Below are 16,881 nucleotides of genomic sequence, written 5' to 3'. Positions count from 1 at the left end.
CTGCTGATAATAGCTCGTCTTAATTAATTAGCCTCTTACAGTTTGTATAGCAACTTCCACCTTCTCTGTATGTATATATATATCTTCTTACTATATGTTCCACAAGTACTCCCGTTCTTTTTGTGGAAACAGACTAGCATGGCTGCTACTCTGAAACCTTGGATATTTAGGGGTTTCTCCTGCTAATACCTGGAGAGAGCAATACACAACTTTTTAAAGTACCGACTCTCTCCTGCGTAAGAGTTGTTTGCCCACTCTTAGTCCTCTTTGCATTTTTTAGTGTGGGAAATGACAAAGTGCAAGTTTCTATCTTTGTAGATCATGATTTGAAAACAAAAAGTTAAGTTCCTTCTACTTTTTCCTCCTCCAGATTCGCTACATTTCACAGACTCAAGGTTTGCCAGGAGAGCAGTTGTTGAACATGGGAACGAAAACTGCAAGATTTTTCTGTAGAGAAACAGATGCACCATATTCTGGTTGGAGGTTAAAGGTAAAAAGTATTAAATACTTGAAAAAATAGTATAATGCATACATACGCCACATAGGCCAAATTAAGGTTTCTTATTTATAACATGGAGATCTTATTCACAAATTTGCAAAACTAAGATAGAATTATGTCTTCTATCTAAGTAATGTTAGGCCAGCCCTACTCTACAAACCTATATTGGTATATCTGCGTTGCTCTGGGGTGTGAAAAATCCACATCTACAGGTGATGTAGTTATAATGACCTAATCCCTCTCATAAGCAGGGTTATGTCAACGAGAGATCTTCTCCCTTCAACATAGCTACTACCGGTCGGCATAGCTAATCCTCTTCCCCAATGGGAGAAGCTCTCCCTTTAGCGTAGTAGCGTCTTTACTAAAGTACTATATCAGTGTAGCTGCACTGTAGCGCTGTATGTGAAGACAACCGCCCAGACCTATGTGGTTTAATTTCTCTGCTGTATAAAGAATTAAGTAGCTCCCATGTTATCTCTGGAGTGGGACCCACAAAGGCTTAGGCAGTATTGAGTAAAGAGCCAAGTACAGATAACAAATGGAGTTAAATCTTGGTGAATGGTCATGAAATTCTGAAGCAATAGTAGCAAAATAAAATATCATTCCATAGTAAGTTGTTTGGTTTATTTTGCTTAGTATGTTTAAAATGAAAAGTGAGGATTGCTAACTGGGTGTACTGTTGGTGCAATTGTCCACAAATTAATGCCTTTTGGACCCAGGTTATGTTAGAGCTTTCTAAGTGCTTTAGTGTGGTTATTCCTGGTCTCCAACTTTGATATTTCTGTTGGATCTCACTTTAACTTCCATCTGATCTCTTTCAGTATGAATGGAGGTGAATGGGGCTTTTATTGGCTAGAGAATGTATCTTTTTATGTTGGATACAAGACAAGTCACCCTTCTGTCTCTGGATATTAAGATTGTTAAATCTCCCATACCAGACTAAACAATCTACTCTTTGGAGGGAGAGGAAAGAGAAATTGTTTTGATGTATGGAGAGCACAGCTGAACTATTTTCCAGATTGTTAGAAAAACATTGCTGAATCTAGTCTAGATAATATGCTGAGGAAGCTTCTCTTTAATGTACTTTTAAATAGTGGTGTTTTTTTCTTTTGGGATCATGCAAGAGTCCCTACTGCAGGATGAGAGTGGGACGCAGGTGTTGCTTTGTTTTATTTACTTATTTTGGGGAAATTATAACAGAAAGTGAGGAGTAAGGTATTTAGTTTCATTATGCTACTGTCTTGGTGTATATACTTGTCCTTTAGGCCTTATTTGTTTATGATGTTTTAATATTTCAGATACTTTCTCTGTCACTGTAGCTCTGAACAAATAAAATGTACTTGAAAACAAAACAGAAACAACAACCCTGTAAGAAGAGAGAAATTGAAAGGGGCATGATTCTATTTAAAGTGATACTGTCACCTAGTTTAGTTCCAAAAGTTAGTGGTAGGTGAATGTGTAAAATAAACCAACAACAAACAAACAAAAACCTTTTATGTAAGAAACCAAATACCAATAAAAAAGTTTTCATAAAGCATGTTTTTGTTAGATGTTCGCTATTTCCTGAGTTGTTTGCAAACCAGATACTGTAGTATAGCATTGTGATTATTCAGAAGAGCCAGGAAGTGAAATTGGCTATTTTTGTTGTCTAAACTGACTGAAATACAAAAAGTCAGCAAAAAGCATAACAGTGAAATAAATGTCAAATTAAAGTCTCTCAATTGTCTAAAGTGTGATTACTAACACTAAATATTTTATACTAACAGTGTCCTTTTAATTGACGGAGTGTTTGTTTTTTTCCCTTTTAAGACACTGGAAGAGCATGAGACAGAGACAGGGATGAAGTCTAAAGAGGCCAGAAAGTATATTTTCAACAGTTTGGATGATATAGTGCATGTGAGTTCTCAAGTATTTTTCCTTTGCAAGCAATACTGCTGAGAGATGCACAATGATTTATTTTTAAACTTTTATCAGTTAGATTTTGTGAATTAGAGTTCATTCTGGGAATATTTTCCATTCATCCATACCTGCCTAGTGTGCTTCTGTGGAAACAGTCCATCTATGCCTGTCTAACTTCCTTGGTGCATAGATCTCGTCTTCTTTTGTTGTTCTGTGATTGTTGTGCAGTTACATTTGTCCTGGTGAAAAAGATCTTAAATAGTGTGCAGTATATTCCATATTCTACTGTAACATCTACCAATCTAGGTAAAATGATTCTTATATCTAGGTTTTTGTTTATAGTAAAAGTATCATTTGTCTTCATCCTTTTTCTAGAGACACTGACAGCTTCCCAAACCCTTTTGTTTTTAAATAAACTGCATCCTTATACTTCTACTGCTTTATATGCCTTAATCACTAATAAAAGGAAATCTCCTCCCCCTCTTTCTTCTTTGACATCCTGAGAAAATACTCAATTCCATTTTAGGACTGGTGTTACTATACACATTTGAAATTGTCTTCTTCATGTACTAGCTCTGTTCTCACAGCTCAACCTTAAAAAAAAGAGTAATACTTAACATTTATTTAGTATTTTCCACTTTCAAGGCAAAAATAAGTAAGAGGATCTGGTGGTTTTTGTTACTTTGAATCTTTTATTCCTCCATTTTCAGAGGTTGGCAAAATCTTCCACTTAGTTCTGAGAGACTTCCAGTGGCATGGAAGCAGACAGAGAATCTCATCTGTCTCGTATGTCAGGCACATGGGTTCCCTAATCTGAGTGAGCATCACTGATTAAAAATGTATCAGTTGAAAGAAAACACTTCCAGGGATGATGATTTGAGGCAGGTGCGGGCACCAGTACTACTGATAACTGGGTTTCTTTTTCAAGGATTCTAATCTCCACCTCCTAAACAGACTGTTAAATTTCAAATCCCAAATTTGGAATGATAGGTGGTATAAGGCTTTCAATAGATGTTAGTGCGCAGGTACTGTCAGAAGAGCAGTTATTTATACAGTAAAATCTTGAAAGGTGTTTCTTGGGTCAGATTCATTAGCCCCAAGATAAACATGTTTGGACAAGCTAATAAATTCCAAATATTTCACTTGGCCCTACTTTTTAAAAGCAATACATGTTAGTTTTTTGAAGTGGAAAAATTTAATGAAAGGAACCAAAGGAAGTATTATCAGTATGCATGTTTGTTTTATCTGACTTTTTAAAAAATTGTTCCATGCCAGGTGAACATGGTGATGGATCTGGAAGGAAGTGACCTATTGGCAGAGAAGGCAGATAGAAGAGAATTTGTCAGTCTGTTGAAGAAAATGTTGCTGATTGATGCTGATTTAAGAATTACTCCAGCTGAGACACTGAACCATCCCTTTGTTACCATGAAGCATCTCCTAGATTTTCCACATAGCAACCAGTATGTTATATACAGTAATAATAAAACAGTGTAGTGTTAGACCTACAACAGTGCTTTACAGTCAAATTGATGTGTGTGGGGTGGTGTGTGTGTGTGTGTGTATATATATATATATTCTGTTGCTTAAAACTTATAGAATGCTAAGTATGTATAGTGTTGAGATGCCTAGAATACAAAATTTCCCATGCTGAGGCACCAATAATCTTAGGGCCTGATTCTAAAAAGAACTGAGTACCCTCCATTCTCATAGAATTGGTGTTCAGAATTTAATAGAATCAGGCCCTAATTCCCAAGCCCAATTAAAGTTTTTAAAATGCTAGAAATAGATACTTGAACAATAAATAAATAGATAAATAAAATAGATACACAGAAGTCTAACAAAGGAGAGAACTTTTCATATGTCTAATCCAGCGGTTCTCAAACTGTGGGCGGGACCCCAAAGTAGGTCACGGGTCACCAGGGCTGTCGTTAAACTTGCTGGGGCCTGAGGCTGAAGCCAAAGCCCAAACCCCACTGCCCAGGGCTGAAGCCCTCAAACTTTGGCACCCTCCCCAGGGCAGGCGGGCTCAGGCTTTGACCTTCCTGTGGTCTTGTAGTAATTTTTGCTGTCAGAAGGGGGTCGCGGTGCAATGAAGTTTGAGGAAACCCTGGTCTAATCCATAACCTTCTTTTGGCACATACCCCAATTATTAGCAGATACTCAGCAATACTGTTAGACACTAGAAGCAGAAAATAGTTACAGTTTATCTTTCTTGATATTAAACCATAGATTCAATAGGTTTACCATTAATTGTAAGAATTTTGGGTTTTTAGAGAAGAGATGCTCATAAGCATAATTCTAGCTGTATCTTGCCTTACAGAATCGTAAAATCATAGGGTTAGAAGGGATCGTAAGGGTCATCTAGTCTAACTTCCTTCAAAGATGCAGGATTATGTTAATCATGAAATTGCGTTTTCCGAACCATTTCTCCTTCCTCCAGTGGAATTAATTAATTTATACTTTTTAAAATGGAAATTTTAAATAAAAAAATTCTCTTCTTTTAACAGAGTGAAATCTTGTTTCCATATCATGGATGTCTGCAAATACAGATCAAACTCATATGACATAAGTAATTGCAATAAAACGCCACTTATAAGACCAGTTGCCTCAGGCAGAGCTACTAATCTGACTGCAAACTTCACCAAAATTGGCACAGTGAGGAGTCAGGTAAGAATTTTTGGCTATTAGCTCTATTAATTTAGTTTCTCATTTTGATTTCAGAATATGATCCAGGAATCATCATATTTGACAATAGCTGCAAAATCTTATGTACATTTTATTCCCCCTTTCTAGAGTTGTTCACTTTTTGTTCAGTTTGAAAAAGTTAGTTTTCTAAGCCTGATTTCAAAAACGTTTAGGTTTTGACTTGTCATCCTGAAAGTGGTTTGCTTTATTACAGTGCCCTCGAGTGGTCAAATGGTATTTCTTCATCTGAAATGTTTTGAAACTTCAATTTCAGTTTTCAGAGTAGCAGCTGTGTTAGTCTGTATTTGCAAAAAGAAAAGGAGTACTTGTGGCACCTTAGAGACTAACCAATTTATTTGAGCATAAGCTTTCCGATGAAGTGAGCTGTAGCTCACGAAAGCTTATCCTCAAATAAATTGGTTAGTCTCTAAGGGGCCACAAGTACTCCTTTTCTTTTTTCTATTTCAATGGAATTAATTAATAATTATTTGCTCTGTATTTGTGTGTGTGTGTGTGAGAGAGAGAGAGAGAGAGAGATGATAATAAAATATACATTCATTTAATGTGGTCATCCATGCTAAATTTATTGTTTCAGGCATTAACTGCATCTGCCCATTCAGTTTTACATCATGGAATACCACTGCAGGCAGGAACTGCTCAGTTTGGTTGCAATGATGCTTTTCAGCAGGCACTGATTATATGCCCCCCAACTATCCAAGGTAGGATTAACTGAAATTGTTTCATTTTCTGAATTTTGAAAAGCAGCAGCTATTACTGGAGTCGTTAATTGTCTGTATTTCACTATAAACTTTGTCTGAGAAATTTACAGTTCTGCTATAAAAAAAACTCCCCAGACTGAAACGGGAAATATTTTTGATTAAATAAATCTATCTGGATAATGGGAGTCCTGCCATTGCATTTCTAGGTGAATTTTCCTCATATTTTAATCCACAGCCCTCTGAATGAAATTGAATGCTAAAACAAGAATTTATTAGCCTCTCCAAAATGTTTTGCTAGCTTTCTGCCACTGCCCTGTTGTACTTTTGAAGTGTAATATGTAGAATAGATCAAGCTGAGATATTTTAACTTATGATGTGAGAGAGACTAGCAGAGCATGGTCTCTGTTCAGACTAGATTTGACTGAGACCGTTATAGTGCAAAGCACATACATCTTATTTGAGAGAGACCTGCTAAATTTTCTGACCTTTTACATTTATGCCTTCATGTTTGGTGGGATAGCAGATGTTAAGACATAAAATATAGTGTAGTTCATAAAGTTCATTTTTGTGAAGGTAAATGTTGTTGCATATACTCAACTTTGGTTATATGTGACTCTAAGCATACATGATTTAGAGTTCTCTCAAAGCTTTCAAAAGTTGCAGAAACCACTTATTAAGGCAGCCCAAAGGAAGGTCTGTATACCATGTCCTAACATCCAATTGTCAGTTTTTTCTCCTTACAGCAGTTTAGGAGCTCATTCACTCATTTTACCTGTGGGATTCCAGGGCAGATGTTGTCTTCTTAAAACTAGAGATCCTAGCACCAGGCCAAAAGGTATTGCTATGAACTGGAACTGCTATGCTTCTAGCACAAATCTGAAATACTTTCTTGTTTTTAGATATGTCTGCATAGATGTAAATAATAATGTGATACTGTGCTCTATAATGTCAGAGAACAAGATTTGATTTCTGTCCCCAGTCTAACATGAACAGTGTACTTTTGGTGTGGGTAGAGTGTTGTTTATGTCAAACAGCAACCTGCTTACCAGTTGAAAAGAATGACAGGGTCTAGATCCAAAGCAGTCCTGTGCATTCCCCATCTTAAATGAGGATGATCACAGCATGGGATCTTAAGGCTGTGCATGTGTGAAATAGGTTTAAAGTTTGGGCAAAATAGGGAGAAATCTCTTGGGGTTTCAGTTAGGAATGTTGGAGATCCATGGAGACAGCATGTATAATTATCCTGAGTAATTACCGCTCTGCTGGATCCTACAATTACTGTGTGTCATTATGATGAATTAGGACAGTTGCATCTGACCATTGCAGCCTGAACATACTGTTTCAAAAAGGTCAGGTGGCCACAACTATGCTTTGTAGCAGGTTCTCTGCCCTGTTGTGTTCCCATTATGCTACTCGGGCAGCACAGACACAGCAGAAGCCCACCCCCAAGTCTCCTTGCAAGGAATTCCCACTGTGGGAGAATCTCCAGTATGCATAGAGCTCCTATGCCTCCCCCATCACTCCTGGCACATAGGATGGGTCAGGTGGAGAAGAAGAGTACCTTGAGCATGCTACTCTCTGGCTCATGATCTCGTGGGGATAGTAGCCAGCTCGCACAAGTTGAGCAACCTCTAGCTCTAACCTGGGCTGGATAATAGGATCAGGGAGTTAAAACTGGTGGTTGGTTCTCCTCTTTTAGGCTATCATTGGGTAATTGTGGAGGAGAAGGGGGCCGTCCTTTGCTGGTGCTTCCTTAGACTCTGGCAAAGCCAGTTGAGCACCTATCCTGCTGTCTTAGGGGCTTCCACAGCTTGGTAGGGAACCCATCTAGATCTTCCAAATATTTCAGATTAAAAATTACAATTCACAGAATATATTTTTAATTCATAATTAAATACAAATCTTAACAGAGTTGCCCTCAGGGCAACTTGGAATCTTGAGTCAAATGTTGGACACCACTGTACTTGGTAGCCGCCCAAACAAGTATGAAACCTAAATATTCAGTGCAGAATGCTTTACTTTTGGCAAAATAGTCTGAAAAATGGTAGGAACAGTCACTCTAAGCCTGATCTGAGCCAGTGACTTAGATGTAAGGATCTGTGTCCAGTTCCCCCCAGAATGAATTTTTCTTTTACTATGAGAACCTTAAATTCAGGTCTAGAGCACATAACTGATTCCTTGATTTCTTCTGTATTAGCTTTATGATGGTTCTAAATTTCAGCTTTAGGTCAGAATTTTATCATAATTCTGATACTCATCTTTAGCCAAATACTCCAACAATGTTTTAAAAGCTGAATTATGACTGTAGCCCACAGGAGTCTGAGAGTCCAAGTCCCAAATGATTCATGCATCTGCATGATATTTTGGCATGTGCAATTCCAGACTCTTAAGGCTTATGGTTTTTCAGGCCAGAAAATCCTGCAGCCCATGCAGGGCCTGGTGAAGGAAACTGGCTATCCCAGAAGATTCGTTATGCTCTTCAGGAATCTATCTTTGGGAGCATGGAGTAGCAGTGGAATTGGGGTAGTGGACCTTGTGGAAACTTCATGCTCTGAGGCATATCTCTGTAAGGGTGAGCAATGGATAGGGGTCTTAGAACAGTGTGGTAAGATGGGTCCTGGAAGGAAAGCAATAGGAGAAGTGCTGAAGGGGACGGGCAAGAGAGATACAGAAGAAGAGGACAGAAAACAACAAAAAGGAAGGGGGAGGGGAAATCAAACAGGACATAAAAAGGAAAATGGATTTTTATAGAGAAAAAATATAGAAGTGGGAGATGAAGAGGAACCAATCAGTTTTAAGTTTAGTAATTTATTCTTATCTTTAGCTAAAACACCATTTACAGTTATCACATGAACACCAAAATTAAGCATTTGATATGCACCTACAGGCAGCACCATCAATAAAATTTATTCCACCTTACCTTTGGGGATATTGGTTAAATTGCACTGTCCTTAAGGGAAGGAGATAACAAGTTGGCAGAACCTTTCCTTACAATAATTCTGTAACATCCATTTGAGATAGATGTTTTGGAATTCCTGAAAAGAAATCTTCAGATAATGCCTAATACCCAGTTATTGGAAATGATTGATAGCCGATGAGGTGACAATGTTAGCATACAAGTACTTCCTCTGAGGCAGACTAGAAAACAGCTGGAATACCACAGGGATGTGTACCTTTCTACATGTATATAAGAACATAGATTAGGCTTTATTCCCCTAAACAAGCACATGCACCTCATGTAAACAGAGGTTTTATTGTTTGAAGGACTTGTATCAGACAGTATCTGGAATCTGACAGTAGATATTTATGGGAAGAGACTCTAGTTTTTGCTGTTTGTATTTTTTAACATCAACCCATCAGATATAAACTGTTTTGACAAGAACTGTCTTTCTCATCTCAAGTCACTGTCAACTATGGAGAAGAGAAGACAGTTTAGGTGACACTTGGGTGTTGGTTTTCAGTTTGGTTGTATTCTTTCATCTTTGTTTTTTCTCTGAAGAGGTTACCCATTGCTGCAATGCACCTATATTGAGAGGGCATGTGTTCTTGTTGGAAAATGGCCAGTCTTTGAAAGGGAAAATGAAATCATTATGACAGCTGCAGGTGTTAAGGAGTTCTTTGTAAATTATGCTAAATCCCGCTTAATTCTCTCTCACCAACTGGAAGTCATAGAGACCCCAATAGACATAGGCTGAGGAAAAGCCTTTTTACTTAAATTCAGAACCCAAGAAAACTTACCCTTTCTTAAGATAAAGATAGAGCCAGCAGGTGTTACCAACTATGTTATTCATAGCTGTTGCCTCTATCCTGGGTTTCAGAACTTTCTGAAAGCTTTGAGTACACCAGCCCAAAATGTTATAGACTATTTGAGCTAAACATATAACTTTATGCACAGATTATTTCCTTCTGAGTATACTAATTATAGGTAATTTATTTTCTGCTAATGGTACCTTTTTTTTTTAAGATGCATGTTACTATTTTAGTAATACCTAATAAATAGGATATTGAAAAGGAGACAGTACAGGAAAAAATAGTTGTCTTTGGATTCCATTGCCTGCTCTTAGTAGTGTGCTGAACTGCTGAATTAGAGTCCTAATTTAGTCATAGCTTGAATGGGGGAGAACAAACATACTGGTTTCAGCACCTCTGTGACAAGCTGAGTTTTTGGTGGTGAGGTGATGGGAGAGAAATGCTAACAATATTTGGTGCTGTTCATCATTCCCTGTTTGGCTTCTGTGTAGAATATCCTAAGTGCTGAGTCTTGCTGCTCTTGGCAGAATTAAGGTGCTGCTGGTCTATATGGTTGGATGGAAGAAATTACTCAACAAAGTTTTTTAAATTCCAAGCCTTTCATCAAACAGTTACAACTTAGTATAGCAATGTGGCATGTTCAAAGATGTTCAGTCCATTGAAATAAAAGATAAAAACAACCTCCTAATGCATAAATGAATGTATAATCTTAGGCAGTAGTTTCCTGTCACCCATATGTGTATGGCTTAGTAATTGACTGCAGTGTGTGTCATGTAAAAGGCAAGACCAGAAGTCAAAATTAGTATATTCTCATTGACAGTAGAACCTGCGGTGAAAGAAAGCTGTTCTATTAGAAAATGCTGTTGAAAAAATAAAAAACTACTGCCCCCTTCCCTATTTATATTGTTAGATCATCTGAAAATTATTGTGTGGCTTAAACATTGCACCATTTTTTATCTGTGACTGTCTGAATCTGGTAAAGCCCAGTAGGGATGACAAGCCATTAAAACACTCATAGAACATTAGAGAGGGTGTCTTTCCTGGACTGTTCTTGCTGTAATATTTCAGGTGTGTGTCAGTTCACAGTGCCAGAACACACACAAGAGAAGCAGGTTGTGGCTGTCATGGGCTCTGCTGGAAAGATTTTATGGATTGTAGGGAGAATCAAATACTGGTTCCCCACAGAAGATCCTAAAACCAGACAGATGCATGGGTGGCATGTATAAGAGGCTTGAGGAGACTTACCCTCCCCCAAATAAAAAAGGCTGGCCATGCAGGGGGCAAATGTGGGTCACCTCCACTTTTTTTCCTGCCTTCAAGGCAAGTGATGTGGGAGGAGGTGAGGGGAGTGAGCGGTGGGCGGGACCTTGGGGGAAGAGGTAGATTAGGGGCTGGAAGAGGGCAGGGCCTCGGGGGGAAGAAGTGAAGTGGGGTGGGAAGAGGTGGGGTGGAGCCTCAGGGCGGAGGGCAGTCTGCATACCGGTGGCCCCCCACTTTTAGGGTACTTCCAGTGATCCTGGAGTAGCCTTCCCAAACGAAAGACTCATGCGCCATCTGTGGACAGAAGGGGTCCATGTATGTGGCTTCCTTACAGGCATCACTGTTAAGAGCTAGAGGAATTGATAAGGACACCTTGTGGAAAGAAAATGTTAGTAGGTAGGAAGTGATTGAGTTCCATAGGCCTCCGTGGGGAGCAGTGAAGTTAGCCATTGACCCTCCCCCAATGTTGTTTTTCCTTGGCTGCCCTGCAACTGAAGAAATTTGTAATAGATAGTAAAACTCTCAGCATTGTAGAAAGCTTTTAGCATGAGTCATTCTGCTGAGGATAAAATATAATTGGTTCTTTCTATAGAATGTGTTCTCATAGTGATTACACAAATTACAGTAACACACACTTGAACAGATAGGTACTGAAACAAAATCTCCTAAGGCCTTGTCTACACTACGAAATTAGGTCGAATTTGTAGAAGTCGGTTTTGTAGAAAGCATTTGTGTACAGTCGATCGTATGAGTCCCCACACAAATGCTCTAAGTGCATGTAGTCGGCGGAGTGTGTCCACAGTACCGAGGCAACCGTCGACTTCCGGAGTGTTGCACTGTGGGTGGCTATCCCACAGTTCCCGCAGTCTCCGCTGCCCATTTGAATTCTGGGTAGAAATCTCAGTGCCTGATGGGGCTAAATCATTGTCGCAGGTGGTTCTGGGTACATATCGTCAGGCCCCCCTTCCCTCCCTCCCTCCATGAAAGCAAGGGCAGACAATCGTTTTGTGCCTTTTTTCTTGAGTTACCTGTGCAGACGCCATACCACGGCAAGCATGGAGCCCGCTCAGCTAACCGTCAGCGTATGTCTCCTGGGTGCTGGCAGATGTGGTACTGCGTTGCTACACAGCAACAGACAGTGCGGTATGACTTTTGGCAGCAGACAGTGCAGTATGACTGGTAGCCATCGTCGACGTAGTCCAGGGTGCTCCTTTAACCAACCTCGATGAGGTCAGGGGTGCCTGGGCAAACATGGGAGTGACTCAGCCAGGTCACTTCCCTTTTAAGTTTCGTCTCGTGGCGATTGAGTCGTACCAGCAGTGCACTGTCTTTTAACCTGCAGCTAGCAGAAGATGATGGCTAGTCGTCATACTGCACCGTCTTCTGCCGAGCACCCAGGAGATGACGATGGCTAGCGGTCGTACTACACAGTCTGCTGCCAGCAAGATGTATAAAGATAGATGAAGTGGATCAAAACAAGAAATAGACCAGATTTGTTTTGTATTCATTTTCTCCTCCCTCCCTCCGTGAAAGCAATGGCCTGCTAAACCCGGTTTTGAGTTCTATCCTTGAGGGGGGGCCATTCTGTTTCTTGCAAAGCTACCCCCTTTGTTGATTTTAATTCCCTGTAAGCCAACCCGGTAAACCATGTTTTCAGTTGCCCCGCCCTCCACCAGACCAATGGCAAACAATCGTTTCACGCCCTTTTCCCTGGATTGCCCGAGCAGGAGCAGACGCCATAGCACAGCAAGCATAGAGCCCGTTCAGCTCACCACAGCAGTTATGAAGTGAGCTGTAGCTCACGAAAGCTTATGCTCATATAAATTGGTTAGTCTCTAAGGTGCCACAAGTACTCCTTTTCTTTTTGAGAATACAGACTAACACGGCTGCTACTCTGAAACCTGTAAACACCTTGCACATTATCGTGCAGTGTATGCAGAACCAGCACCTGAAAAACCAGGCGAGGAGGCGACGGCAGCGCAGTGTTGAGGACATGAACACGCTTTTCTCTAAAACCATGTTTCCCCGCAATTTGGAGATCATGGTGTTCCACAGCATAAGCTTGTCCCACTAACACCGATTCTGAGCCCAGGAAACAAGCAGAGAGTGGTAGGACCACATAGTGTTGCAGGTCTGGGATGATTCCCAGTGGCTGCGAAACTTTCGCATGCTTAAGGGCACTTTCATGGAACTTTGTGACTTGCTTTCCCCTGCACTGAAGCACAAGAATACCAAGATGAGAGCAGCCCTCACAGTTCCCAAGCGAGTGGCAATAGCCCTGTGGAAGCTTGCAACGCCAGACAGCTACCAGTCAGTTAGTAATCAATTTGGAGTGAGCAAATCTACTGTGGGGGTTGCTGTGATGCAAGTAGCCAACGCAATCACTGAGCTGCTGCTATCAAAGGTAGTGACTCTGAGAAATGTGCAGGTCATACTAGATGGCTTTGCTGCAATGAGATTCCCTAACTGTGGTGGGGCTATTGACGGAACCCATATCCCTATCTTGGGACTGGACCACAAGGGCAGCCAATACATAAACCGCAAGGGGTACTTTTCAATGGTGCTGCAAGCACTGGGGGGTCACAAGGGAAATTTCACCAACATCAACGTGGGTTGGCCGGGAAAGGTTCATGACGCTCGTGTCTTCAGGAACTCTGGTCTGTTTAAATGGCTGCAGGAAGGGATTTACTTCCCAGTCCAGAAAATAACTTGGGGTGTTGAAATGCATATAGTTATCCTTGGGGACCCAGCCTACCCCTTAATGCCCTGGCTCATGAAGCCGTACACAGGCAGCCTGGACAGTAGTCAGGAGCTGTTCAACTATAGGCTGAGCAAGTGCAGAATGGTGGTAGAATGTGCATTTGGACGTTTAAAGGGTCACTGTTGCAGTTTACTGACTCACTCAGACCTTGGCAAAACCAATATTCCCATTGTTATTGCTGCTTGTTCTGTGCTCCACAATCTCTGTGAGAGTAAGGGGGAGACTTTATGGCGGGGTGGGAGGTTGATGCAAATCGCCTGGCCACTGAATAAACGCAGCCAGACACCAAGGCAGTTAGAAGAGCACAGCAGGAAGCGGTGCACATCAGAGAAGCTTTGAAAACCAGTTTCATGACTGGCCAGGGTACTGTATGACACTTCTGTTTGTTTCTCCTTGATGAAAACCCGCCCCCTTGGTTGACTCTAATTCCCTGTAAGCCACCCGCTCTCCCGCCTTCGATCACCGCTTGCTTGCAAAGGAAATAACTTCACTATCGTTTAAAAAACATGTATTCTTTATTAATTGATTATAAAAATAGGGAGATAACTCACAAGGTAGCCCGGGTGGGGTGTGGGAGGAGGGTAGGAGGGAAGGAAAAGGCCACTTTAAAACTTGTTGAATGCCAGCCTTCTGTTGCTTGGGCTGTCCACTGGGGTGGAGTGGTTGGGTGCCCGGAGCCTCCCCCCCCCGCCGCATTCTTGGGCATCTGGGTGAGGCGGCTATGGAACTTGGGGAGGAGGGAGGGCAGTTAAGCAGGGGCTGCAGCGGCAGTCTGTGATCCTGCTGCCGTTCATGAACCTCCACCAGACGCCAGAGCATGTCCGTTTGATCCCGCAGTAGCCCCAGCATTTCCTCATGCCGCCTCTGATCTTTCTGCCGTCACCTCTCCTCATGTTCATTGGCCACTGTCCTGTACTCTGCTATTGTGTCCCTCCACCCAGCTCTGTCAGTGCCGGACAACTGCATGAGCTCAGAGAACATTTCATCGCGCGTGTGTTTTTTTCGCCGCCTTATCTGAGAGAGCCTCTGGGACGGAGGAGGGAGGCTTGAAACATTTGCAGCTGCTGGAGGAAAAAAAGGGAGTGAAGTATTTAAGAAGATACATTTTACAGAACAATGGCTTTCTCTTTCACGGTGAACAATACTATTCACGTTACATAGCACATGTGATTTTGGTACAAGGTCGCATTTTGCATCTTATATTGAGTGCCTGTGGCTTTGGTGTTAGAGATCACACACGCAGGGCCAGGCAACAGAATTCGGCTTGCAGGCGGCCATGGTAAGCCATAGTCTTTCGGCTTCTGCAACCTTCATAACAGCAGCCCCCTCCTTTCCCATACCAAGCAAAGCCCGTTGAGTTGGCCATTTACTGCTGCAGCTTTCCTGTTAATGTGCAGCAGCAGAAACCAAACTAACCCCCTCCCCCCCATCCAGTTTTCTGGGATGATCGCTTTTCCCCTCCCCCCACCGCCTGGCTGGTATCAGGGAACATACCTGCTAGCCAAACGCGAACAGCTCAGCGCCAATATCCCCCCCACCATGTGGCTAACTGCAGGGAGGATTTCTTTTCAGCCACAGGCAAACAGCCCAGTAGGAATGGGCACCTCTGAATGTCCCCTTAATCAAATTCCCCTATTTCAACCAGGTTACCATGAACGATATCCCTCTCCTGAGGATAACACAGAGAGATAAAGAACGGATGTTGCTTGAATGCCAGCAAACACCGGGACCATACACTGCCAGGCTTTGTCATGCAATGATACCAGATTACTTGCTACTAGCATGGCGTGGTAAAGTGTCCTACCATGGAGGACGGAATAAGGCTGCTCTCCCCAGAAACCTTCTGCAGAGGCTTTTAGAGTACCTCCAGGAGAGCTTCATGGAGATGTCCCTGGAGGATTTCAGCTCCATCCCCAGACACGTTAACAGACTTTTCCAGTAGCTGTACTGGCAATGAATGCATCCCAAGTCCTCAGGGCTACTTAATCATTAAAAAATGCTTGCTTTTATAACATGTATTATATTTAAAAAGATACACTCACCAGAGGTCCCTTCTCTGGCTTCGTTGGGTTGGGAGGGTATTTCAGTCAGGATGATAAAAAGATTCTGGCTGTCAGGGAGAACAGTGTGCTGTGTGCTCTCCCAAAGCTCGTCGTCCTCCTCATCTTCCCCATCTGCAAAATCCTCAGCCATGGCGGAGAGTACCCCATCATCGGAGTCCATGGACAGGGGTGGGGTAGTGGTGGCCGGCCCCCCCTAGAATTGCATGCAGCTCAGCGTAGAAGCGGCATGTCTGGGGCTCTGTCCCAGAGCGTCTGTTTGATTCTTTGGTTTTCTGGTACGCTTGTCTGAGCGCTTTAAGTTTCATGTGGCACTGTGTTGCGTCCCTGATATAGACTCTGTCCCTCGAGGCCTCTGAGATTTTTTGAAATGTTTTGACATTTCGTCTTTTGGAACGTGGTTCTGATAGCACGGATTCCTCTCCCCATACAGCGATCAGATCCAGTACCTCCCGTTCGGTCCATGCGGGAGCTCTTTTTCGATTCTGGGACTGCATGGTCACCTGTGCTGATGAGCTCACCTGGCCAAACAGGAAATGAGATTCAAAAGTTCCCAGGGCTTTTCCTGAACACTTGGCCAGTGCATTTGAGTTCAGAGTGCTGTCCAGAGCGGTCACAATGGTGCACTGTGGGATAGCTCTCGGAGGCCAATATCTTCGAATTGCGTTCACACTAACCCTAATTCGAAATGGCGATGTCGATTTCAGCATTAATCCCTTCGTTGGGGAGGAGTACAGAAATCGGTTTTAAGAGCCCTTTATGTCAAAAAAATGGCTTCGTTGTGTGGACGGCTTCGTTGGGTGCAGGGTTAATTCGGATTTAATGCTGCTAAATCCGACATAAACTCGTAGTGTAGACCAGACCTAAGATAATTCACATTGATTAATCCAGTCTAAATCAGTGGTACGACTAAATTATAAGCATAGCAAGAAAAATGAGTTGTCTGATTAAAATTCTCCTCATCAGTGTTTTTATTTTGCTCTAGTTATATCATAATAATATTTTGTTTAAAGCTTGTATGATTCATTTGTTTTTCCTTTTCCCATTAGGAATTCCTACAAACCATGGTAAGCCTACTGGTTACTCATTAAGGGTAGATAATACCATTCCATTGGTGACACAGGCCCCTACTATACAGCCACTACAGATACGAGCAGGAGTCCTTTCTCAGGTTGGTTCATTTGGAATTCTGTATTTTAAAAATGGCTATTAAAAATTTTATATTACTACGCACTTAAGAAATCTTAT

At 41.7% G+C, this 16,881-nt stretch overlaps 1 protein-coding gene across 7 annotated transcripts in view; it reads left to right on the top strand.

The window, feature by feature from the left end:
* HIPK3 (homeodomain interacting protein kinase 3) overlaps positions 1-16,881 on the top strand; it is a 154,537-nt gene that overhangs the window by 118,410 nt on the left and 19,246 nt on the right. For 6 of the 7 annotated variants that reach the window (XM_073347706.2, XM_073347700.2, XM_073347701.2 and 3 more), the window contains 7 exons: positions 371-490; positions 2,309-2,395; positions 3,674-3,858; positions 4,906-5,065; positions 5,679-5,802; positions 6,530-6,637; positions 16,683-16,804. In XM_073347706.2, coding sequence (XP_073203807.1) covers positions 371-490; positions 2,309-2,395; positions 3,674-3,858; positions 4,906-5,065; positions 5,679-5,802; positions 6,530-6,637; positions 16,683-16,804 — 906 coding nt within the window. The remainder of the gene's footprint in view (positions 1-370; positions 491-2,308; positions 2,396-3,673; positions 3,859-4,905; positions 5,066-5,678; positions 5,803-6,529; positions 6,638-16,682; positions 16,805-16,881) is intronic. The other variant, XM_073347703.2, reaches the window with a different exon arrangement.

The sequence above is a fragment of the Lepidochelys kempii genome, chromosome 6, assembly GCF_965140285.1.
Source record: "Lepidochelys kempii isolate rLepKem1 chromosome 6, rLepKem1.hap1, whole genome shotgun sequence".
Classification (NCBI taxonomy): Eukaryota; Metazoa; Chordata; order Testudines; family Cheloniidae; genus Lepidochelys; species Lepidochelys kempii.
Note: the sequence above shows the minus strand (reverse complement) of the source record. Positions and strands in the feature narration are given on the sequence as shown.